The 24,997-nt window shown below is 49.4% G+C and overlaps 1 protein-coding gene across 3 annotated transcripts in view; it reads left to right on the top strand.

Annotated features, from left to right (window-relative positions):
• CFAP92 (cilia and flagella associated protein 92 (putative)) overlaps positions 1-24,346 on the top strand; it is a 168,868-nt gene extending 144,522 nt beyond the window's left edge. Inside the window, exons 13-16 of one of the 3 annotated variants that reach the window (XM_075321247.1) lie at positions 19,363-19,516; positions 20,854-21,053; positions 21,169-21,341; positions 23,736-24,346. In XM_075321247.1, the coding sequence (XP_075177362.1) occupies positions 19,363-19,516; positions 20,854-21,053; positions 21,169-21,341; positions 23,736-23,931 (723 nt within the window). In that variant the 3' untranslated portion in view covers positions 23,932-24,346. Of the gene's footprint in view, positions 1-19,362; positions 19,517-20,853; positions 21,054-21,168; positions 21,342-23,735 lie in introns of those variants that run through there. The other 2 variants (XM_075321248.1, XM_075321250.1) reach the window with 2 other exon arrangements.
• The last annotated feature ends 651 nt before the right edge of the window (positions 24,347-24,997 follow it).

Raw genomic sequence — 24,997 nt, 5'->3', positions numbered from 1 at the left:
CTCCAATGGGACATTCTCCGCAAATGGGACAGGAGGTCGGCTTCCCTCGACAGGAACGTCTCTCTTTCCCTTGCAACCAAGACGTCACTTCAGTGGTGGCTCTTTCCCAATTCTCTATCGCAGGGAAAATCCTTCCTACCCCCAACCTGGGCTGTGGTCACCACGGACGCGAGCCTGTCAGGGTGGGGAGCGGTTTTTCTCCACCACAGGGCTCAGGGAACCTGGACTCCGATAGTCATCCCTTCAGATCAATATTCTGGAGATAAGGGCAGTGTATCTAGCCCTATTGGCTTTTCATCGGTGGCTGGAGGGCAGGCAGATCCGTATCCAGTCGGACAACGCCACTGCCGTCGCATACATCAACCACCAAGGCGGCACTCGCAGTCGTCAAGCCTTCCAGGAAGTCCGACGGATTCTGCAGTGGGTGGAAGCCACAGCCTTCACCATCTCCGCAGTTCACATCCCGGGCGTAGAAAACTGGGAAGCAGATTCTCTCAGTCATCAGGGCATGGATGCGGGGGAATGGTCTCTGCACCCAGACGTGTTTCGAGAGATCTGTCGCCGCTGGGGAACGCCGGACGTCGATCTCATGGCGTCACGGCACAACAACAAAGTCCCGGCATTCATGGCACGGTCTCAGGATCACAGAGCTCTGGCGGCGGACGCGTTAGTTCAGGATTGGTCGCAGTTTCGACTGCCTTATGTGTTTCCTCCTCTGGCGATGCTGCCCAGAGTGTTACGCAAGATCAGGTCCGACTGCCGTCGCGCCATTCTCGTCGCTCCAGACTGGCCGAGGCGGTCGTGGTACCCGGATCTGTGGCATCTCATGGTGGGTCAACCGTGGGCGCTTCCAGACCGCCCAGACTTGCTGTCACAAGGCCCGTTTTTCCATCTGAATTCTGTGGCCCTCAACCTGACTGTGTGGCCATTGAGTCCTGGTTCCTAGCGTCTTCAGGGTTATCTCAGGATGTCATTGCCACCATGAGACAGGCCAGGAAGCCTACGTCCGCCAAGATCTATTATAGGTCTTGGCAAATCTTCCTATCCTGGTGCGCTAATAACGGTTTTACTCCATGGCCGTTTGCCTTACCCACTTTTCTTTCATTCCTTCAATCCGGAATGGACAAGGGTTTGTCACTTGTCTCTCTCAAGGGCCAAGTATCGGCGCTCTCCGTATTTTTTCAAAAGCGCCTAGCCAGGCTTCCGCAGGTCCGCACGTTCCTGCAGGGAGTTTGCCACATAGTCCCACCTTACAAGCGTCCGCTGGAACCCTGGGATCTTAACAGGGTGCTAACGGCTCTTCAGAAACCACCTTTCGAGCCGCTGCGGGATGTCTCTCTATCACGTCTTTCGCAGAAGGTGGCCTTTCTAGTGGCAGTCACATCACTTCGGAGAGTGTCTGAGCTAGCAGCGCTGTCATGCAAAGCCCCCTTCCTGGTGTTTCACCAGGATAAGGTGGTTCTGCGTCCTGTCCCGGAATTTCTCCCTAAGGTGGTATCCCCTTTTCATCTCAATCAGGATATCTCCTTGCCTTCATTTTGCCCTAATCCAATTCACCAGTGTGAAAAGGATTTGCGCTCTTTGGATCTTGTGAGAGCACTCCGGCTCTACGTGTCTCGCACGGCGCCCCTGCGTCGTTCAGATGCGCTCTTTGTCCTTGTCGCTGGCCAGCGTAAGGGTTCGCAGGCTTCCAAGTCAACCTTGGCTCGGTGGATCAAGGAACCGATTTTCGAAGCCTACCGTTCTTCTGGGCTTCCGCTTCCTTCAGGGCTGAAAGCCCATTCTACCAGAGCCGTGGGTGCGTCCTGGGCATTGCGGTACCGGGCTACGGCTCAGCAGGTGTGTCAGGCAGCTACGTGGTCTAGTCTGCACACTTTCACGAAACACTATCAAGTGCAGACCTATGCTTCGGCAGACGCCAGTCTAGGTAGGCGAGTCCTTCAGGCGGCGGTTGCCCACCTGTAAGAGGGGGCCGTTTCGGCTCTTTTTTATTGAGGTATTCTTTTACCCACCCAGGGACTGCTCTTGGACGTCCCAATTGTCTGGGTCTCCCAATGGAGCGACAAAGAAGAAGGGAATTTTGTTTACTTACCGTAAATTCCTTTTCTTCTAGCTCCTATTGGGAGACCCAGCACCCGCCCCTGTTCCCTTCGGGCTGGTTGTTCTTTTGTGTACACATGTTGTTCATGTTGAATTGTTATTTTGGTTCATGGTTTTCAGTTCTACGGACATCCTTCGGATTGAATTTACCCTAGACCAATTATAAGTTTTCTCCTTCCTGCTTTTGCACCAAAACTGAGGAGCCTGTGATCCACGGGAGGGTGTATAGGCAGAGGGGAGGGATTACACTTTTTAAAGTGTAATACTTTGTGTGGCCTCCGGAGGCAGAAGCTATACACCCAATTGTCTGGGTCTCCCAATAGGAGCTAGAAGAAAAGGAATTTACGGTAAGTAAACAAAATTCCCTTCTTTAGATTCCCTTCCTCCTGCGCCGACTCTTCTGATAGGGATGTAAATAGTTATTAAAATCTCCTATCTAGATAAACTACACTCGGGGAACATATCGGAGGACGCCGCTCCAACTTCATTTGCTAGAATGCTGACAGAGCTGGGTTTGGTAGACCTTTGGCGCGCCAAACACCCCACAACCAAACAATTCTCCTGCTACTCTAGCTCCCACCACACTATGTCACGGATAGACCTGGCTATTGGGCACAGAATTATGACCTCATATGTACAAACGGTGGCCTATCTACCTAGAAGCGTATCTGATCACTCACCACTACATGTTACACTTTCATGGGGAAACCCCCTCACCCTGTCTAGGCCTATCTGGAAACTTAATCCCTTCTGGATCCAGCTCATAGGGTGATCCTTACATGATAATATTATGGAATACTTTCAACATAATGAGTGATCTGCGCCATCACACATAGTCTGGCACTCTATGAAAGCCGTAGTGAGGGGCATCTATATCAGAGAAATATGCATACGTAAAAACCATAACAGACGCTACACCCAAAGTCTGATTCAGGAAGTATCTGTTGCGGAGGCTGCGGTGGTGCTCAACCCGACAGAGGAAACGAAAAACACTCTAGAGAAGGCACAAACGTCACTCAAAGAAAATCTCATGTCGGCGGCAGCAAATAAATGTTACTTCCTCAAGCAGAAATATTTCATAGAGGGGGAGGGAGTAGGGCACCTACTAGTCACGGTTATTAGGGCACAGGAGGGATCTTCATATATAAATAGGATGAAGACGGAGTCTGGTGACCTTGTAACGGAAAGTGAGGATATAGTGAGGGAGATAAAGAGGTATTATATGCGGCTATACACATCAGACTGTGACCTTACGGAAACCGCTGTGGAACAGTACTTGGAAGATCTCTCTCTTCCCACAATGACTGACGAAGAAAAGGATTTGTTGGATCGAGACATCCTGTTGGAAGAGTTGGAGGAAGCACTTGGCCAGACACAAAATGAAAAAGCTCCGGGAACGGATGGCCTGCCTGGCGAGTTTTATAAAACTTATGCACCCTTACTGCTACCTAGACTACTGAAAGTATTTGAAGAGGCTGAAAGGCAGAGGGTCCTCCCGCCCTCTATGAGGGAAGCTTTAATAGTCTTAATATTAAAACCCGGAAAAGATCCAGAGATCCCGGATTCGTACCGCCCAGTCTCTCTACTACCAACAGATGTTAAATTACTGGCCAAGGTGCTCGCCAATAGGATGTCCCGAGTCATCTCATCTATTACACAGAATGATCAAACAGGATTTATTCCATGTAATGCCACATCTATGAACCTCAGAAAATTATATTTGGGGATTCAACATAGTTCTGAGAAGCCGGGGAAAGGGCAATTTTGTCCTTAGACGCCGCTAAGGCGTTCGATAGCTTAGAATGGGGGTATTTGTGGGCGGTACTTCGGAAAATGGGTTTTGGACATTTATATGGATTTATAACTTGGGTGAAGCTACTATACGACTCACCGGTGGCGAAGGTTAGGGTTAATGGCAGGGTCTCTGAGTCTTTTCCTCTTGGAAGAGGTACTAGACAGGGGTGCCCGCTCTCGCCCTTGCTATTTGCTACTGCAGTGGAGCCATTGGCAGTGGCAATACGGAAGTCCAGGGAGGTAACGGGATTTAGGTGTGGAGCAGTGGAGCAGAAAATATCATTATATGCGGATGACCTACTCTTATATCTAGACAGGGTACATTCCTCGATTTTGCCGGCAATGGATATCATTCGAGAATTTGGGCGGAGGTCTGGCCTTCGAATTAACTGGTCCAAGTCGGCTTTAATGACGTTGGACCCTCTCCCGGTGGGTTTCTCGGACTTGCAGATCCCAGTTCCTGTGGTCCAAGAATTTTAAATATTTGGGAGTAACTGTCAGCCCAATTCCGAAGGATTTCCATGCTCTGAATCTGGAACCCCTGTTGCAGCGGTTTAGAGCAAAGGTACACACCTGGTGTCGCTTGCCGCTATCAAATATCGGTAGATCTAACTTAATAAAAATGGTAATGATGCTACAATTACTATATCTTATACATAATTCTCCATTGTGGATACGTAGGGAATTTTTTGCCAAAATTAATACCTTATTCCGGGAACTTATCTGGAAGAAAAAACAGGCTAGGATTCGATTGGTAGTGCTACAGTGGGGAAAGGAGGAGGGAGGACTGGCGGTACCAAACCTATATATATATACTATATAGCCTCCCAGATGCAACATCTTAGGGGTTGGGGCAAAGAAGGAGCGTATGATACCAGTGGTGATATAGTGAGAGAGGGATCGGTATGGAAATATTCGGGTTGCCGGTTGGATGTGGGACAAAGACAGATAAATGGAGCTTGATATCCCACATTGGCTATGATATTTAGGGTATGGGACAGGGGTAAGTCTCTTTTGGGGATAAATGGGCCTACGGAGTTCTGGCCACTCTGGTGGAATCCGGACTTGCCAGGAATTAAAAAATTCGTGGGGTTCAGAGGATGGGAAGATAAAGGGATCCATATAGTGTCACAAATACTACAAAATAATATTCTTAAGAGTTTTGAGCAATTGAGAACAGAGTTTCACCTTCCGCATGTCTTCTTTTATCAGTATTTACAGCTGAGGCACGCACTGGAAAGACAGAGGAGGACCAACCCGGTGACAGTGACACATAATCAAACATTACATATCCTACTTACATCTGAGTCCTCTAAGGGTCTTATTTCTGAACTATACAAATAATTACTATCTGCCCATTTGGAAGTGCACCCATTGATTGTTAAAAGCAAATGGGAATGGGACGTTGGCCCCTTGACAGAAGACCAGTGGTCCGACATTCTAGAACAAGTCCCTAAGCTGGCGGTCTCTGAGTGCCAAAGACTTTCCCAAATATATCTCATCCACAAGGTATATAAAACTCCCAGCCTATCATTCAGGATGGGACTTAGACCAAATGCACAATGTGTTAGGTGTGGACAGGATGATGCCCATTTGATACATGTTATGTGGGAGTGTGGACACATTGGTGATTTCTGGAAACAAACCCTGGGACTCATAGACCAAATATATCATATCACAATACAGCCGTCGCCTCGTCTATGTTTGTTGAGTCTATGGGAGGGAGGAGTGGACCCGGACTCCCCAACAGCCCTGGCAATAGCCCGTATCCTGTACCAAGCAAGGAAGATACTGGCATACCATTGGTTAGATCCTCCAACAAAAAACGTTATCAGAGCTTAAAAACAAATTAAATAATGTCTTAAGATTAGAAAGGGGAGTTTATTTAAAAAGAAAAACATTGAGAAAGTTTTACAAAATTTGGCAGCCATGGATGGAGTTGCCGGGTCTCCCCTCTGGTGCACTGGCGCAGGATGCAATGCTGGACCGGTTACTGTTGTGCTTGCAATGAATGAAATGTGTGGGGAATAAAACTAAAACTAGTCTTTTCCGTGGCGAAGTGGACTTTAAGTGACGTTGTGGGAGGGGCCGGAAGGGTGCGATTGATGACTGCACGGAGAGAGAGAGATAGGAGGGTATGGAAATATGATGTGGGGCAACACGGCTGATGGAGGAGGCTTTCTGTTAGGCTATGTGCGCACGTGTGCGTAATTCATGCAGTTACGCTGCGATCTGTAGCGCAGCGTAACTGCATGCGTCCTGCGTCCCCTGCATAATCTATGGAGATTGTGCAGGGGCCGTGCGCACGTGGCGTTTTAGAGCGCAGCGCTTCGGCTGCTGCCCGAAGCGCTACGTTCTAAGAAGTGACATGTCACTTCTTCCGTGCGCTCTGCCTGCAGCCCCTGCTCTGTCTATGGCAGGAGCTGCAGTCAGAGCGCATGGAATCGGGTTTTTTTTTTTTTTCACTAGGGACTTTTCTGCAGCGATTTGAAGCGCACGTGCGCTGTTCAGATCGGTGCAGAAATTTCTGCAGGGACAGAACGCAACGTGCGCACATAGCCTAAGACTGAGGCATTATTGCATAATTTAACTTTTGTTTATCTGTGGAGCCACGCGGTTTGTAGGCTCATTTTCTACAATATGACTGCGATTTGAAAACCTTACTAGTTATATATATATATATATAAATGTATATTATTATATATACAGAGGAAGAACTTGATTTACATACAACGTGCTTATTTCATGTATCCAGTTATTAGCCATCTGAGAAGTGATATATTCTCTCTGTATTGATTTCTAACTGTTTAATAAAAAAGATCTGATTTAAAAAATAAAGTACAGCGCCAAGTTAAAGGAAATGAAGGTTTTAAAAATATCAGATAAATGCAAAAAATAAATTTTCACACAATAAAAATAAATATGATTTTGGATTTTTTCTCCTTTCCAGTGCATTACATAATAAAATGTCTGACATCACTGAGCAGTGCAGCGCATGTCACAACCCCGGGCTGTGGTGTCTGTATGGATGGAAAGTAGACGCCGTGTCTGGACAATCAGAGATCCGTGCGTTCTCCATGCGAATGTGACCGTTTCACATTCTGCGTTTCCCTTCGCTGCTTTACTGCTCAGACCTTTCTGTCGTCACTGAGCTGCACTTATAATTTGCCTCTGTAACTTTCATTGACAAATCCATGAAGTTTCTGTCCCGGCTGAATATTCCCAGCGCGGCCCCCGATTCCTCCAGACCCTGCCCTTCCCCCGATTCCTCCAGACTCTGCCCTTCCCCCGATTCCTCCAGACTCTGCCTTCCCCCGATTCCTCCAGACTCTGCCCTTCCCCCGATTCCTCCAGACTCTGCCCTTCCCCCGATTCCTCCAGACTCTGCCCTTCCCCCGATTCCTCCAGACTCTGCCCTTCCCCCGATTCCTCCAGACCCTGCCCTTCCCCCGATTCCTCCAGACCCTGCCCTTTCCCCGGCGGTTGGATATCGCTCCTGGGCAGATCCGGACTGATGGCCGCTCCTTACCCGATCAGTGCTGGGAGGTTATCGGCCTCTGGGGTTTTGTTTCTGGCTTCTTGAGGATCACAAGTCCTGAATGGGACAGAGATCTGGGCGTTTCATGGCCGAGGACCCAGAATGACAGTATTTTGTTCCCGAGCCCCATAGTTACTCTTTTGCCTGGTGATATTGTCTCCGTCACCACAATGCAGATCAGTCCAGAACATGTTCACACAAATATTTTTTATCCTTCACCCGGTTTTATTGAACATATGGGGTTAATTTGGGTGATTGAAAGGAACGGTTGGAACAAAAATGTGTCTGACTGCGACTCCGTAACCATTAGTTACCAATCGATCATTATTTAACAAAGATTCTTCTATCGAGTGTGTGTGACCTTCACTGTCTCGTAAGGTGACTGATGAGGTTTCTGCTGCTGTAGAATTGAATAGTCACAATATTATTGACCTGTAAATGTGTCCTATGCCCGATAGTTATATTGACTGCATTGAGAGAAAGTTTTCCAATATGTGGCCCTGAATTTAGGATACAGAAACATGGAGAGCTGTGTTATCAGCTCCAAGCATTGACGCATATTTGCTGTCCCTGTACCGTACTGCTCAATAGTCAATTAGTCCTCCAATGTATTAGGGGAATGATGTACGGCACAGCCACAAGCAGACACGCCGGTCTGCAGCAGTCCTCAGTGATATGTGTAATAAGGGGAATGATGTACAGTACAGACACAAGCAGACACGCCGGTCTGCAGCAGTCCTCAGTGATATGTGTAATAAGGGGAATGATGTACAGTACAGACACAAGCAGACACGCCGGTCTGCAGCAGTCCTCAGTGATATGTGTAATAAGGGGAATGATGTACGGCACAGCCACAAGCAGACACGCCGGTCTGCAGCAGTCCTCAGTGATATGTGTAATAAGGGGAATGATGTACGGCACAGCCACAAACAGACACGCCGGTCTGCAGCAGTCCTCAGTGATATGTGTAATAAGGGGAATGATGTACGGCACAGCCACAAGCAGACACGCCGGTCTGCAGCAGTCCTCAGTGATATGTGTAATAAGGGGAATGATGTACGGCACACCCACAAGCAGACATGCCGGTCTGCAGCAGTCCTCAGTGATGTGTGTAATAAGGGGAATGATGTACGGCACAGCCACAAGCAGACACGCCGGTCTGCAGCAGTCCTCAGTGATATGTGTAATAAGGGGAATGATGTACAGTACAGACACAAGCAGACACGCCGGTCTGCAGCAGTCCTCAGTGATATGTGTAATAAGGGGAATGATGTACGGCACAGACACAAGCAGACATGCCGGTCTGCAGCAGTCCTCAGTGATATGTGTAATAAGGGGAATGATGTACGGCACAGCCACAAGCAGACATGCCGGTCTGCAGCAGTCCTCAGTGATGTGTGTAATAAGGGGAATGATGTACGGCACAGCCACAAGCAGACACGCCGGTCTGCAGCAGTCCTCAGTGATATGTGTAATAAGGGGAATGATGTACGGCACAGCCACAAGCAGACATGCCGGTCTGCAGCAGTCCTCAGTGATATGTGTAATAAGGGGAATGATGTACGGCACAGCCACAAGCAGACACGCCGGTCTGCAGCAGTCCTCAGTGATATGTGTAATAAGGGGAATGATGTACGGCACAGCCACAAGCAGACACGCCGGTCTGCAGCAGTCCTCAGTGATATGTGTAATAAGGGGAATGATGTACGGCACAGCCACAAGCAGACACGCCGGTCTGCAGCAGTCCTCAGTGATATGTGTAATAAGGGGAATGATGTACGGCACAGCCACAAGCAGACACACCGGTCTGCAGCAGTCCTCAGTGATATGTGTAATAAGGGGAATGATGTACGGCACAGCCACAAGCAGACATGCCGGTCTGCAGCAGTCCTCAGTGATATGTGTAATAAGGGGAATGATGTACGGCACAGCCACAAGCAGACACGCCGGTCTGCAGCAGTCCTCAGTGATATGTGTAATAAGGGGAATGATGTACAGTACAGACACAAGCAGACACGCCGGTCTGCAGCAGTCCTCAGTGATGTGTGTAATAAGGGGAATGATGTACGGCACAGCCACAAGCAGACACGCCGGTCTGCAGCAGTCCTCAGTGATATGTGTAATAAGGGGAATGATGTACGGCACAGCCACAAGCAGACACGCCGGTCTGCAGCAGTCCTCAGTGATATGTGTAATAAGGGGAATGATGTACGGCACAGCCACAAGCAGACACGCCGGTCTGCAGCAGTCCTCAGTGATATGTGTAATAAGGGGAATGATGTACGGCACAGATACAAGCAGACACGCCGGTCTGCAGCAGTCCTCAGTGATATGTGTAATAAGGGGAATGATGTACAGCACAGCCACAAGCAGACATGCCGGTCTGCAGCAGTCCTCAGTGATGTGTGTAATAAGGGGAATAATGTACGGCACAGCCACAAGCAGACACGCCGGTCTGCAGCAGTCCTCAGTGATGTGTGTAATAAGGGGAATGATGTACGGCACAGCCACAAGAAGACACGCCGGTCTGCAGCAGTCCTCAGTGATATGTGTAATAAGGGGAATGATGTACGGCACAGCCACAAGCAGACACGCCGGTCTGCAGCAGTCCTCAGTGATGTGTGTAATAAGGGGAATGATGTACAGTACAGACACAAGCAGACACGCCGGTCTGCAGCAGTCCTCAGTGATATGTGTAATAAGGGGAATGATGTACGGCACAGCCACAAGCAGACACGCCGGTCTGCAGCAGTCCTCAGTGATATGTGTAATAAGGGGAATGATGTACAGCACAGCCACAAGCAGACATGCCGGTCTGCAGCAGTCCTCAGTGATATGTGTAATAAGGGGAATGATGTACGGCACAGCCACAAGCAGACACGCCGGTCTGCAGCAGTCCTCAGTGATATGTGTAATAAGGGGAATGATGTACAGCACAGCCACAAGCAGACATGCCGGTCTGCAGCAGTCCTCAGTGATATGTGTAATAAGGGGAATGATGTACAGTACAGACACAAGCAGACACGCCGGTCTGCAGCAGTCCTCAGTGATATGTGTAATAAGGGGAATGATGTACGGCACAGCCACAAGAAGACACGCCGGTCTGCAGCAGTCCTCAGTGATATGTGTAATAAGGGGAATGATGTACAGTACAGACACAAGCAGACACGCTGGTCTGCAGCAGTCCTCAGTGATGTGTGTAATAAGGGGAATGATGTACAGTACAGACACAAGCAGACACGCCGGTCTGCAGCAGTCCTCAGTGATATGTGTAATAAGGGGAATGATGTACGGCACAGCCACAAGCAGACACCCCGGTCTGCAGCAGTCCTCAGTGATATGTGTAATAAGGGGAATGATGTACGGCACAGCCACAAGCAGACACGCCGGTCTGCAGCAGTCCTCAGTGATGTGTGTAATAAGGGGAATGATGCACAGTACAGACACAAGCAGACACGCCGGTCTGCAGCAGTCCTCAGTGATATGTGTAATAAGGGGAATGATGTACAGCACAGCCACAAGCAGACACCCCGGTCTGCAGCAGTCCTCAGTGATATGTGTAATAAGGGGAATGATGTACGGCACAGCCACAAGCAGACACGCCGGTCTGCAGCAGTCCTCAGTGATGTGTGTAATAAGGGGAATGATGTACGGCACAGACACAAGCAGACACGCCGGTCTGCAGCAGTCCTCAGTGATATGTGTAATAAGGGGAATGATGTACAGCACAGCCACAAGCAGACATGCCGGTCTGCAGCAGTCCTCAGTGATATGTGTAATAAGGGGAATGATGTACGGCACAGCCACAAGCAGACACGCCGGTCTGCAGCAGTCCTCAGTGATGTGTGTAATAAGGGGAATGATGTACGGCACAGACACAAGCAGACACGCCGGTCTGCAGCAGTCCTCAGTGATATGTGTAATAAGGGGAATGATGTACAGTACAGACACAAGCAGACATGTCGGTCTGCAGCAGTCCTCAGTGATGTGTCTAATAAGGGGAATGATGTACGGCACAGCCACAAGCAGACATGCCGGTCTGCAGCAGTCCTCAGTGATGTGTGTAATAAGGGGAATGATGTACGGCACAGCCACAAGCAGACACGCCGGTCTGCAGCAGTCCTCAGTGATATGTGTAATAAGGGGAATGATGTACGGCACAGCCACAAGCAGACACGCCGGTCTGCAGCAGTCCTCAGTGATGTGTGTAATAAGGGGAATGATGTACGGCACAGCCACAAGCAGACATGCCGGTCTGCAGCAGTCCTCAGTGATATGTGTAATAAGGGGAATGATGTACAGTACAGACACAAGCAGACATGCCGGTCTGCAGCAGTCCTCAGTGATATGTGTAATAAGGGGAATGATGTACGGCACAGCCACAAGCAGACACGCCGGTCTGCAGCAGTCCTCAGTGATATGTGTAATAAGGGGAATGATGTACGGCACAGCCACAAGCAGACACGCCGGTCTGCAGCAGTCCTCAGTGATATGTGTAATAAGGGGAATGATGTACGGCACAGCCACAAGCAGACACGCCGGTCTGCAGCAGTCCTCAGTGATGTGTGTAATAAGGGGAATGATGTACGGCACAGCCACAAGCAGACATGTCGGTCTGCAGCAGTTCTCAGTGATATGTGTAATAAGGGGAATGATGTACAGTACAGACACAAGCAGACACGCCGGTCTGCAGCAGTCCTCAGTGATATGTGTAATAAGGGGAATGATGTACGGCACAGCCACAAGCAGACACGCCGGTCTGCAGCAGTCCTCAGTGATGTGTGTAATAAGGGGAATGATGTACGGCACAGCCACAAGCAGACATGTCGGTCTGCAGCAGTTCTCAGTGATATGTGTAATAAGGGGAATGATGTACAGTACAGACACAAGCAGACACGCCGGTCTGCAGCAGTCCTCAGTGATATGTGTAATAAGGGGAATGATGTACGGCACAGCCACAAGCAGACACGCCGGTCTGCAGCAGTCCTCAGTGATGTGTGTAATAAGGGGAATGATGTACGGCACAGCCACAAGCAGACATGTCGGTCTGCAGCAGTTCTCAGTGATATGTGTAATAAGGGGAATGATGTACAGTACAGACACAAGCAGACATGTCGGTCTGCAGCAGTCCTCAGTGATATGTGTAATAAGGGGAATGATGGGGCGTGTCTGAAACTCCATGGAGCAGGACGCCTGAGTGTGAGCTCCTTCACCCGGGATTACAAAAGCACATTTAAATAAGCTTGGAGGATCCAAAATGGGGAAGAAGAGACCCCCAAAGAATGCTAAAGACGGTGGGACCCCAGCATCACTCACCCTGGACTCCTATCTGACAAGGGAGCTGCCGGGGGAGCAGGAGCAGGAGGATGCATGAACGGCAGAGGTGACTCATCATCTCCCCCCTCGGCCGACTGCAGCCGTGGTGAGTGTGGAGGAGACCACGCGGGGACCGCCTGCACGCGATGTGGAAGGAAGGAGGAGTGTGGAGCGGGGACCCCCTGAACGTCGGCGGGCTGGAGGCCTCCCTCGTGGTCAAGATGGCGGCGGGGAGGACGTGCGGTGACTCACCTGAAGCCCAGCAGGAACAAGAAAGCGGTGAGCTGGATGATCCTGAGCACCCCCGACCCACCAGGCTAGGTGAGCGACTAACGTTCTCCCTTGAGGCGAGTCCTGGAAGCCAAGCGGAGACAGCGGTGATGATGCCGCCCCTCCCCCCCTGGAAGTACTGGAGCGCGGCGTCGGCTGGAGTCCTGCAGCCCACGTAGACACCACGCTGAGAGGAGCGGGCGGCACAGAGTGGAGTGCAGGGGATCTGGGATTAGGGAGCGGTGGCTCTGAGGGACCAGGGGATCAGATAGGAGGTGGCGGGGAGGCTTTGGAGGACACATACGCGGCCTTACAGAATGCTGGAGTCCCCCAGCCCCCATGGGACAATGCCACAGTGAATGGGAATGACTCCCTGTCTTCACTGGAACCACCAATGTTGCAAAACGAGACCCTCATCCCCAGGCCCCAAAGAGCCCACAAATTAACCAGGGGTCTAGGACTGCAGAGCTCAGGTCCTGTAGACCAACAAAAAAGCCCCCCCGGGTCCCCCTCTGATCCTCCGGGTGTAGATAACACCAGAAAGAAGGCCCAGGAGAGGGCAACGGCCAGCCCTTCTACCACGCAGCCTATGTGCTTCCCTGCAGGGTGGTGGGAGCATGTCCAACAGCTCCCTACCAAGAAAGATTTTCAAACACTCATTTCTAAGGTTAAAGATGCTTGCAGATCTGAAATAGCGGCGGTCCGGCAGGACGTCGTTTCCATCTGTAAAAGAATAAACCAGCTGGAGAACGATCATAATGAAGCTAGAACAACCATCCGTCACCTCCAGTCCCAAACCTCCTCTCAAGCAGACGTCATAAGGGAGCTGCAACGTCATATCGAGGATCTGGAAAATAGAGGTAGACGCCATAATATAAGGGTCAGGGGCGTACCCGAGTCCCAAGCGAAGGAGGACGTTATAACAATTTTGCAGACCATATTCAACTCACTCCTGCAGCGGCCCCCTGACAACCCAATTCTCATGGATAGAGCGCATAAGGCCCTACGCCCTAAAAATCTGAAAGGGAACCCAAGAGATATTATCTGTCATATCATTGACTTTCAACTTTAAAAAGAAATAATGTTCAAAGCACGACCGCCAAAACAAGTACCGAGGCACCAAAATCCAGTTATTCCAAGATCTCTCATGGATAACACTCCAGCAGCGGAAGGCCCTCCACCCACTACTGTCGTCCCTGAAGGACAACAACATTCTTTACAGATGGGGGTTCCCGTTTAGCCTCACCGCACGGCGAGGAGAGACACTAGCCGGCCTCCGGATCCCCGACGATCTTGAGTCTTTCTGTCGGGCCTTTGACCTCCCTGTTCCAGATTTACCAGACTGGACTATGCGCCAGCAGATGCCGCCACTTCCTCAGACCTGGCAGTTGGCCACTACATCACGCAAACGGCGATCCAGGAGTTCGAGGGTGGAGGAACCTACTTGAATGCGCTCTCCTGTGAACTTACGGTTACCTGTAGAACTTACTTCCTCCTAATGGGTCTAACTATATAGTTCTCTATATCTTTGTGATTTCTCCTCGTTAGAAAATCCCGGGGGGGGGGAGGTTGGGACTAGTGTGTCTGATTTATGGAGTTTTGCCACCAACCTACTGGCAGAGTCGTACTAGTCTTTTCGCACTCTAGTTTACAGTGCAGGTTATATCCGGTGTGATACTCTCTATTTTGAGTAAATATAAGTCGACTCTGGTATTGGGATAGTGGACGGCTAGTGTTGACTGCCATACACTTATCTCATAATCGAAAATTCCTATTTTATAGTTGAACATAGTTATGTTTGTGTTTGTTATTTTATGTCTTGGTAATATCCACAGGTATGCAATTCACCAAAGTGTATACGCTTTATCACAGAAGGGTTCATGGGGAACGCCTACCACGCACACTAAACGAAAGTCTCAGAAACTAGCCTTCACACTAGCATATCTGGAGGTCACGGGATGGCTAAGTTAATGAGCCTTAATGTTAAGGGGCTGAATTCTGATGTGAAGAGGAGGCTGGTCCTACAGGAGATGCGGAAATCAAGGGCTGCAGTGGTGTTCCTGCAAGAAATACACTTTACAGAAAAAGGTTCTTTTAATTTCGCCCGCCATTGGTTTCCCCAATCCTTTTCAGCCACAAACACAAAAAAGAAAGCAGGGGTGGCCATATTGATTTCTCACACTTGCCCATTTCAAGTGAGTAAGTGGGAGGCGGATTCTTTAGGTCGCTTCCTGATTGTCCAGGGTACTTTGAATGGGATACGGCGAATCCTATGTAACCTCTATGCCCCCAACGCCAATCAGATTAGATTTGTTTCCTCCGTTCTGTCACGCCTCCCATCAGGGGGGGACTTTAATATGGTGTTTTCGGAGAATGCTGATAGATTGCATGCACCCTCACACCCCGCAAGCTAACATAGACCATCACAATTATCTATCGGTTTCCGCAGACTGATCCGCAAACACCAATTGTATGACCTCTGGAGAATAGACAACCCAACAGCAAGACAATACACCACATTCTCACACCCACATAATTCACATATTCGAATAGACTACTTCTTTGGCAATATCCCCACAATTAGAACACTTCAGCAGGCACGGATTGGTAGTATCACCTGGTCGGACCATGCCCGCATATCGATATCTCTGGATCTGACGACTGCCCCTCTAAAACGAACCCACTGGAGACTTAATGAATCTTTATTAACCAACTCCTCTTCTCGAGAATCTCTCCACCAGGCCATACGGAATTACTTTATGGAAAACTCTCACTCACTTCCATCCTTCCCGATGATATGGGAAGCCCACAAGGCAGTCGTTAGGGGGAGTGCATAGCCCTCTCTTCTAAGCTTAAAAAGGACTCTCAACAGCTCTATCGCCAATATGAAAAGGATCTACGTTCAGCAGAGGAACATCTCCGTACCCGTCACTCGAAGACTCGCCTGAAAAAAGTGATAGACTTGAGATCTAAATTAAAAGAGATTACGCATGGGCACATAGAGAAACTCCTCCTGTACTCCCGCCAGAAATACTATGAATACAGGAACAAACCGCATACGATGTTAGCCAGAAAGCTTAGAGACCAAACGATAACTACTGCCCCCTGCGCTGTAAAAGACACTTCAGGTATCCCTCATTATGACCCCACAAAAATAGCCCAATTGTTTCATGCATATTACACATCTTTATATTCTATCCCTCCGCCATTCCCAATGTCCCAACCAGACAGAGCAAAAATAGTGAATGACTACCTGACCACCTGTCACCTCCCAAAATTATCCCAGGAGGCATTGGAGGAACTCAATCGGAAAAGACTGCCAGATGAGATACACCAAGTTATCAAAGAGCTACCGGGCCATAAAGCCCCGGGCCCTGATGGGTTCACTTACCTATACTATAAGACCTTTGTAGAGGAGCTGTCTCCTCACCTGACACACCTCTTCCACCTGTTTATGGAGGGTGTAAACATCCCAAATACATTTCTACATTGTTATATAACTATTATTCCCAAAGCAGGTAGGGACCCGATGGACTGTGCGAGCTACAGCCCGATTAGCCTCTTAAACTCTGATCTGAAGATATTCACTAAACTCTTGGCTGGACGTCTAAATAATTGGCTCCCGCACTTGGTCCATAAAGACCAAGTAGGGTTTGTTCGCTACCGTCAGGCGGGAGACAACACCCGTAGGATCCTGGATTTGGTGGAGGTGGCAAACAGGGAAGGAGTGGAGGCTCTTCTCTTGAGCTTGGACGCGGAGAAAGCCTTCGACAGGCTGGACTGGTACTTCATGTTCTTTGTGTTGGACCATTTTGGACTGTCGGGGCCATTTGTTTCTGCATTAAGAGGGTTTTACTCGTTTCCAGCGGCGACAATTCGCCTCCCTCACACTCATTCAAAATCCCTCCCGATCCGAAATGGAACTAGGCAGGGATGCCCATTGTCCCCTCTCCTATATGTTCTTAACATTGAGCCGCTGGCGGCACAAATCCGGCTTAATCCAGATATTGTGGGGGTCAGGGTTCGGGAAAAATCCTTCAAGGTTGCCCTATTTGCGGACGATGTCTTGCTGTCCCTGACTAACCCCGTCATCTCCCTACCAAACCTGCATGCAGTCTTAGCCCAGTATGCTAGGTTCTCGGGATATAAACTTAACTCAGATAAAACGGAGGCATTACCCATCAACATTCCAGAAGCTAAAGTGCGGTCCCTAAAACAAAACTTTAAGTACTCCTGGCGTTCGGATTCCCTGCGATATTTAGGAGTTAAAATAAACCTCAGTTATAAAACAATATATCAGACAAATTTCCCACCCCTGATTCGAGATGTTGAAAATAGCCTAAGGAAGTGGTCATCCCTACAGATCTCCTTTTTAGGTAAAATAGCCACAATTAAAATGTCGATAATCCCAAAATTTCTGTATCTGTTCGAAACACGAGTTCCCATGGGGGTGTTGAAAAAGTCCAGTCAATGCTTATGCAATTCATCTGGCACTCGGGGAGGCATCGCATACCAGACTCAGTCCTGTGCGCACCACGTACAATAGGGGGTCTGTCGTGCCCGAATCTTATACTTTATTATGATGCTTCTCATTTGCGTACCCTGGCTTCATGGACAACCCTGCCAGCCTATAATAAATGGACGGAGATTGAGAAGCTCTGGATGGCACCTTTCCACCCAAGCTCTCTAATCTGGGGTCGCCCTAGTGAAACTCCCTCTAGAGACTTTTTGGGCCCAATGGCATTCATAAGAGAGCTGTGGCGGCAGTGTAGGATAAAGTTCCAACTGGCAACGCAGTCATCTCTGCTGACTCCCTTCCTGTTTACTCCACACTTGACGGAGGGCATGAGCCCGGAGGTAGTGGGGCAGTGGGCAAAGTCGGGCCTGTATTGTTTCCGTGATATAGTTAACCCAGTCACGCTAAAATTAAAGCCATTCTCAGACCTACGACATTAGTACAAATTACCTCTCTACCTCTATTTCTCATACCAACAGATAACACATTTCTTCTCAGACATTAGGGGGCAGATGACGATAAGTCACCCTTCGGCATTTGAGACCCTCTGCTCGGGGCGCACTTCGACCAAGGGTTTAATCTCAGCCATTTACAACATATTGATAAGTGGGAATTCTTCAGAGACAGTGAAGCACACATATATGAAGAGATGGGAGGGCTGGGTCGGACGACCTCTATCGGAAGCACTCTGGTCGGTGATATGGACTAGGACATTTCGGTCCTCAGTCAGCACTCTCTATAAGGAGAATCAAGTCAAGGTCCTTATGACATGGTATCACACTCCAGAGCTTCTGCATAAGTTCAACCGCACCTACCCAGATGTATGTTGGAGATGTGGACTTGGGGGAGGATCCTTATACCATATATTCTGGACATGCCCAACTATCAGTGGTTTCTGGGAGGAGGTGGAGTCCCTGGTGGGTAGATTAGTAGGTAGAAATGTGAGTAGGGACCCGGTGGTGTATTTACTAAATGCCCTCCCGCCGTCTTTAAGCAAACCTGAATTAAAGCTACTAATCCATATCCTCACGGCCGCCAAATGTCTAATATCACTATTCTGGAAGAGGGTGGCCCCGCCGTCTATCTCAGATCTATATGCTCGGATAAAGGATGTTAGAAATATGGAGAGGTTGACGGCCCAGCTCCACAATACAATGGACGGATTCATAACGACATGTTCTCTATGGGATGATTTTGGAAACACTTTCCAGATTTGAAGGCTGAATAGGTATTTACTGCAGTGGGTACTCCAATTATACACAAGACCGAGAGGAGACGAGCACGTATCTTGAGACCCCATTGATGTGGTGTTGATCTCTTTCCCCTTTCCGAGTCCGATGTGCGCTGTAAAGCTACCCACCCTTCACCTGACTTCTAATTTGTGTATTACACAATGTATCTAACTGCATACCTGGGAAATGTTTCCTTTACATGTATTATTGTTTCCTTTTTACTGTAAAACCTGTTTAAAAGTTGAAGAAAAAAATAAGGGGAATGATGTACAGCACAGACACAAGCAGACATGCCGGTCTGCAGCAGTCCTCAGTGATATGTGTAATTAGGGGTTTTCAGTCGCGTTTAGTTTTGTCTAAGGGGTGAATCACATTGGGAAAAGTATTACATGTGTGTATTTATGGCTGCATACACCGTTGAAAACAATAAAAAATAATTTTCCTAAAAACCCATGAAACGGAAAAGGTCAGCGTTGACAGCCAAATGGTCCTTGTATATTTTTAATTAGTTTTTAATGTAAGGCGTCGGCTCCGAATCTCGCTCTTGGAAAGGTCAGGCTGATACAGTAAATACCTGTGTATGTCTTGTATTTCAGGCCTGGAAAGAAAATATTCTGCACACGGGCACCCTGCGGCCCACGCTGGACTCCCGGGACCGCTGGAGGTGGGCAGAGCGCCACATGGACTTTGACTTGTATAAGAAACCCTATGACAGGGGGTCTCTGTTGGCCCCTGCACTCGTCCACGCAGGTGAATTTATCACTATTTGTATGACAATTATTTCCTAATTACATTCAGCTTAGTTATGTCCCACTGGACTGATATTCACAAGCTTTATTGCTGCTCATGTAATTAACGGCCCCCTGTAACATGAAGTCCAAAATACATCTATTATTTACCTAGCAGAGCTGGTACACAGCGGGGGCCGAGGTCCTCCAGCTCTCAGTGTGCAAATGAATAGAATGTATGAGACTGGAGCAGCGGAGAAAAGAGTGCAGGAGAAAGTCCAACAAAGAGGGCACCACGTCAGACTGGCAGTGGGAACATGGAGACCTGACACCTTCTCTTCTCTTTATACAGTCCCTGACTTACAAACCATTGACTTTCCTACAGGTTGTAGATCCGAACATTGCATTTTCAAAAAAACAGATACCCTAGTGCTCCCCACCTCCTGCTGCACACCACCTCCTGCCGCCCCGCTGCTCACCATTTCCTGCTGCTCACCATTTCCTTCTGCTTACCGCCTTTCTTCCGATTTTCTTAATTCTGCCTTTGCCCTTGGCATTTCTTGGCATCACCTCCTGCCGCCCTGCTGTTCACCACCTCCTGCTGCTCACCACCTCCTGCCGCCCGGCTGCTCACCACCTCCTGCCGCCCCGCTGCTCACCACCTCCTGCTGCTCACTATTTCCTGCTGCTTACCGCCTTTCTTCCGATTTTTCTTAATTCTGCCTGTGCCCTTGGCATCTCCAGGATCTTTGCTATAGGCCAGGACTTCCAGCCATATCCTGTCTTCAGAGGTTACTGCATATTGTAAGTTCGTGACCTCTGAGGCCTGGATGCAGCCTTAAGTCCTGGCCTATAGTGACGAGATGAGTTGAGTATTATCACTCACGTTTCCGGCCACCCTGTTGCCGCTGTCTGATCCTTCTCTTTCCAGAGTCACGCGCCACATCACTGGCCTCTTTACTATCCAGGACTTGTGGCCTCGTCCATTCCCCCATTCCCCGGATGTCTCCGCACCTCGTAAACTATAGAAAGTCCAGGCCTATAGTGAAGAGGCTAGCCATGCGGGGCACTGCGATGACCTGAGAGCTCCGCAATGAGGTATTAGTTTGGGGGTTTTCTGTCCTTGTTCTAACTTGCATTCAAATTCGGGTTATGAACAACCTAAATTTCCCTCTGATTGCAAAACCGCCAGTCCCCGGTTACCAATCTCCAACCTTTCCCCACCCTATTTCATGTGTATCACTGGGGCGCAGGGGCACACGCTGCAAAACTGCACTGCAGGGGAAGATACAGATAGAAGAAGCTGCTCAATGAGCATGGACATACAATTACAGCTTTCTCTCACATGGTCTCTTGCAGATGATGACTCACGGGAGGAACCTGTCGTGATGGTGCAGTCTGCGGATATGAGGCAGGAAATGAGATTTCTCCGCTGTTTGGTCCAAACAGAGCTGACGGCACGTGGCCCTCATGCCAGTAACCAGCAGAGCAGACTAGAAGGATTGATGAAAGATGGAGGAGCTAAGCTGTCTCTGCGGAGGCCGGGCCTCGCTCTACAGGTGCGAGATACCTGGAAATGTATTTGTTATATTTTTCCTGTGTGTTTTAGGAGTTTTATGGAGGAGTAAATCACAAGAATCATTACAGATTATGAGATGTATTTATGTTTGATAGCCCATACCAGGGTTGTCTGTATTATCAGAGCCTGGAAGCAGAATCAGGACCAGCAGAAGGGTCTTTAATCCAGGAGAACTGAGAGATCACAGCCTGCAGTGGAGCGACAACATCATCCCCTGCCACAACATGGAGCACGAGATATTCCGCAATCTGAGAGGAAAAGACTTCACGTGAGTTCAGATCAGCGTCCAATGTCAGATCTGTACACAGGATCATCCATAACCCTGCAATTGTGTTTTACCTTCTATCAGATGACCTGCCCCTATCTGGCCCCAGGGGTGGGAATGACTTATAGATCAATTGTTGCACTGTTTACTCAAGTACAAAGGTTCATCAGTAATTCCCTGGATGACACCGCATCTTCACTTGGCAATTATACATCTTAACTCGCATATTCTGGAATAGCTAATTACTTTTCCACAGTGCTGTATGTCCTTGAGAATGAAAAGTTTTTGGCAGGTGTGGAAAGAGTGATGCAAGATGAGAAAGCGTTCCCAAATAGAAGCATTACTAGACTAACAAGAAGCAGAGGAGAAACGGAAATAAAACCAGCACCAAAGCAGCACTTCTTCTAGGTTAGAGCTGCACTCAGTTCTGAAGGATCTCGGCAGGAGGTGGCTCCAGACATCTTGGAGAACTGACCCCCGATCTTCTGTGAATGCGGCTTGTGTGGATCCTTCTGTCTCCTCATCCCGAACAGACGGGGTGATGTGAGATCAGGGATAGGGATCTGGACATCCACATACACGGGGTTGGGGGGGGGATCTGCACAGCCTCATACATGGGAGGATCTGCATAGGCTCATACATGGGAAGATCCGGACAGGCTTATACATGGGGGGAATCCGCACAGCCTCATACATGGGGGGGGATCCGCACAGCCTGAAACATGGGGGGATCCGCACAGTAAATCAATAACAGCTATTCTCAACTCCAGTCCCGGTGCCGTTCCAGAGGTGTCTGCACTCGTTCTCCCGTGTGAGAGTGTGTCACATGATACCTGCAGCCAATCAGTGGCTGTGTCACTGTCCCCTCCTTGAGACGTGCAGGAAGGCAGAGCTGCGGCTGCTCTCACTTTCAGCAAATATCTGCTTTGAATTCAGGAATAGGGGCAACCTCCAGACATGAGATGACCCCTTTAGTGAATGGTGACGGCATTGCCTCGTGAAGGAATATTTTCTGAATTTTGCAGTGCAGTTTGGGTGGAGGGTCTTCTAGTTTGTGGCTGGGGGGCTTTGTGTGCCAGGGCTGCTTTTATGTCGCAGTATAGTCCTAACTTAGACTAGGGAATTCTCCATAGAGACTGAGAACAGTGAGCGGAGATTGCCAGCATCAGATGAAAGTCACTTCTAATGGAGCATGAACTGAGCGTGGAAACAGCAAAAAAAGCAAAATAATATAATCATGTATATCACATGCCTTCATACTACAGTGCCCGGAGGATGAGCAACAAAGCTCAGGGACTCTCATCCACCCCGGAATTACAAGGAAGCTGGTCATATTCTGCTGGCAGAAGCCGCTGCTTACTTAAGGGCTGCGCAGGGTTTGGGGCTGCGCAGGGTTTGGGGCCGCCACTTGTGTATCCATTACATGTTTGATGAGACAAGCCCTTACTTGCTGTCTCCAGGTTTCCTTTGACCTAGGTGTTTGTATCTCCATTGTTGGCTCTTCTTGTCTCTCACTATTAAGGCCACGTCACACTAGGCAACATCGCTAGCAACATCGCTGCTGAGGCACAACTTTTGTGACGTAGCAGCGATGCTGCTAGCGATGTTGCTCTGTGTGACATCCAGCAACAACCTGGCCCCTGCTGTGAGGTCGCGCGGTTGTTGCTGAATGTCCTGGACCATTTTTTAGTTGTTGCTCTCCCGCTGTGAAGCGCACATCGCTGTGTGTGACAGAGTAACAACTGAATGTGCAGTGAGCCGGCTTCTGCGGACGCTGGTAACCAATGTAAATATAGGGTAACCAAGAAGCCCTGTCCTTGGTTACCCGATATTTACCTTCGTTACCAGCGTCCGCCGCTCTCACGCTGTCAGTGCCGGCTCCCTGTTCCCTGCACACATAGCCAGACTACACATCAGGTAATTAACCCGATGTGTATTCTGGCTAGGAGTGCAGGGAGCCAGCACTAAGCAGTGTGCGCTGGTAACCAAGGTAAATATCGGGTTTGTTACCCGATATTTACCTTAGTTACCAAGCGCAGCATCGCTTCCACGCGTCGCTGCTGGCTGGGGGCTGGTCACTGGTTGCTGGTGAGAGATGAGATCTGGTTGCTGGTGAGAGATGAGGTGAGATCTGCCTGTGTGACAGCTCACCAGCAACCCATGTAGCCACGCTCCAGCGATCCCTGCCAGGTCAGGTTGCTGTTGGGATCACTGGAGCGTCGCTTAGTGTGACGGTACCTTTATACCTGTAGACTTGTGACCCTCCCGCCCCTGACACCTCGCCGTTAGGTCACCGCCATCGTTCACACATTATTCTCCTAATTTTTCGTCTCACATTACTGTTATATACCTGAGGATGTTTCGCCTCTGAATATTTGCTTTGTGTTTCTTCTTGCAGGGCAATTGTTAAAGATCGCTCCGTCATTTTCAAGAGAAAAATTAAAGATCTGAGCAAAGAGGAGAAAAATTCATTCATGTTTTTAAAGCCAAGACAACCGAATGTGCAATCTAATTCATCAGCAAATGTGTCAGAGAAATTTAGGAACGTCCTTCATATCCAGAGCCATGAAGGTTTTCTGCTTCATATACAATAGCTGGAGACCACCCACCCACAAAATGTCCCCCTCCATAGTCTGGTGGTGTGTACGGTGGAAAATCCCAGAGGTTTCTGTGCAACAATGAACTCCTCCAAACGGTTTCCTGACTATTACATAAAAGCAAAGCAATCCCTATAACTGCGCGGCTCAGTCTGTGCACAGGCTAATAATGGGGGTTCCAGGACTTCATGATTAATGACCTTTTCTCAGAGTATCTATATCAGATCAGACACCCTGCGCCCCCCACCCATCAGCTGTTAGCAGGTCTCATGACTGTATACTGGGAAGTGGCCATTCTCAAGCAGTGCTGCATTAGCCAAAAAAGGCCACGAAGTGGTGTATACGAAGCTTTACTGGCTGCCCTGGTGGTGTACAGAGCTGTGCTGGCTGCCCATGTGGTGTACGGAGCTGTGCTGGCCGCCCTGGTAGTGTACGGAGCTGTGCTGGCCACCCTGGTGGTGTACGGAGCTGTGCTGGCTGCCCTGGTAGTGTACGGAGCTGTGCTGGCCGCCCTGGTGGTGTACGGAGCTGTGCTGGCCGCCCTGGTGTTGTACGGAGCTGTGCTGGCCGCCCTGGTGGTGTACAGAGCTGTGCTGGATGCCCTGGTGGTGTACGGAGATGTGCTGGCTGCCCTGGTGGTGTACGGAGATGTGCTGGCTGCCCTGGTGGTGTACGGAGATGTGCTAGCCGCCCCGGTGGTGTACGGAGCTGTGCTGGCTGCCCTGGTGGTGTATGGAGCTGTGCTGGCTGCCCCGGTGGTGTACGGAGCTGTGCTGGCTGCCCCGGTAGTGTACGGAGCTGTGCTGGCCGCCACGGTGGTGTACGGAGCTGTGCTGGCCGCCCCAGTGGCGTACGGAGCTGTGCTGGCCGCCCTGGTGGTGTATGGAGCTGTGCTGGCCGCCCCGTTTGTGTACGGAGATGTACTGGCCGCCCTGGTGGTGTATGCAGCTATCTTGGCCGCCCTGGTGGTGTAGGGAGCTGTGCTGGCTGCCCCGGTAGTGTACGGAGCTGTGCTGGCTGCCCCAGTGGTCTACGGAGCTGTGCTGGCTGCCCCAGTGGTGTA

This window comes from Anomaloglossus baeobatrachus, chromosome 8, assembly GCF_048569485.1.
Source record: "Anomaloglossus baeobatrachus isolate aAnoBae1 chromosome 8, aAnoBae1.hap1, whole genome shotgun sequence".
NCBI classification, from domain to species: domain Eukaryota; kingdom Metazoa; phylum Chordata; class Amphibia; order Anura; family Aromobatidae; genus Anomaloglossus; species Anomaloglossus baeobatrachus.
Note: the sequence above shows the minus strand (reverse complement) of the source record. Positions and strands in the feature narration are given on the sequence as shown.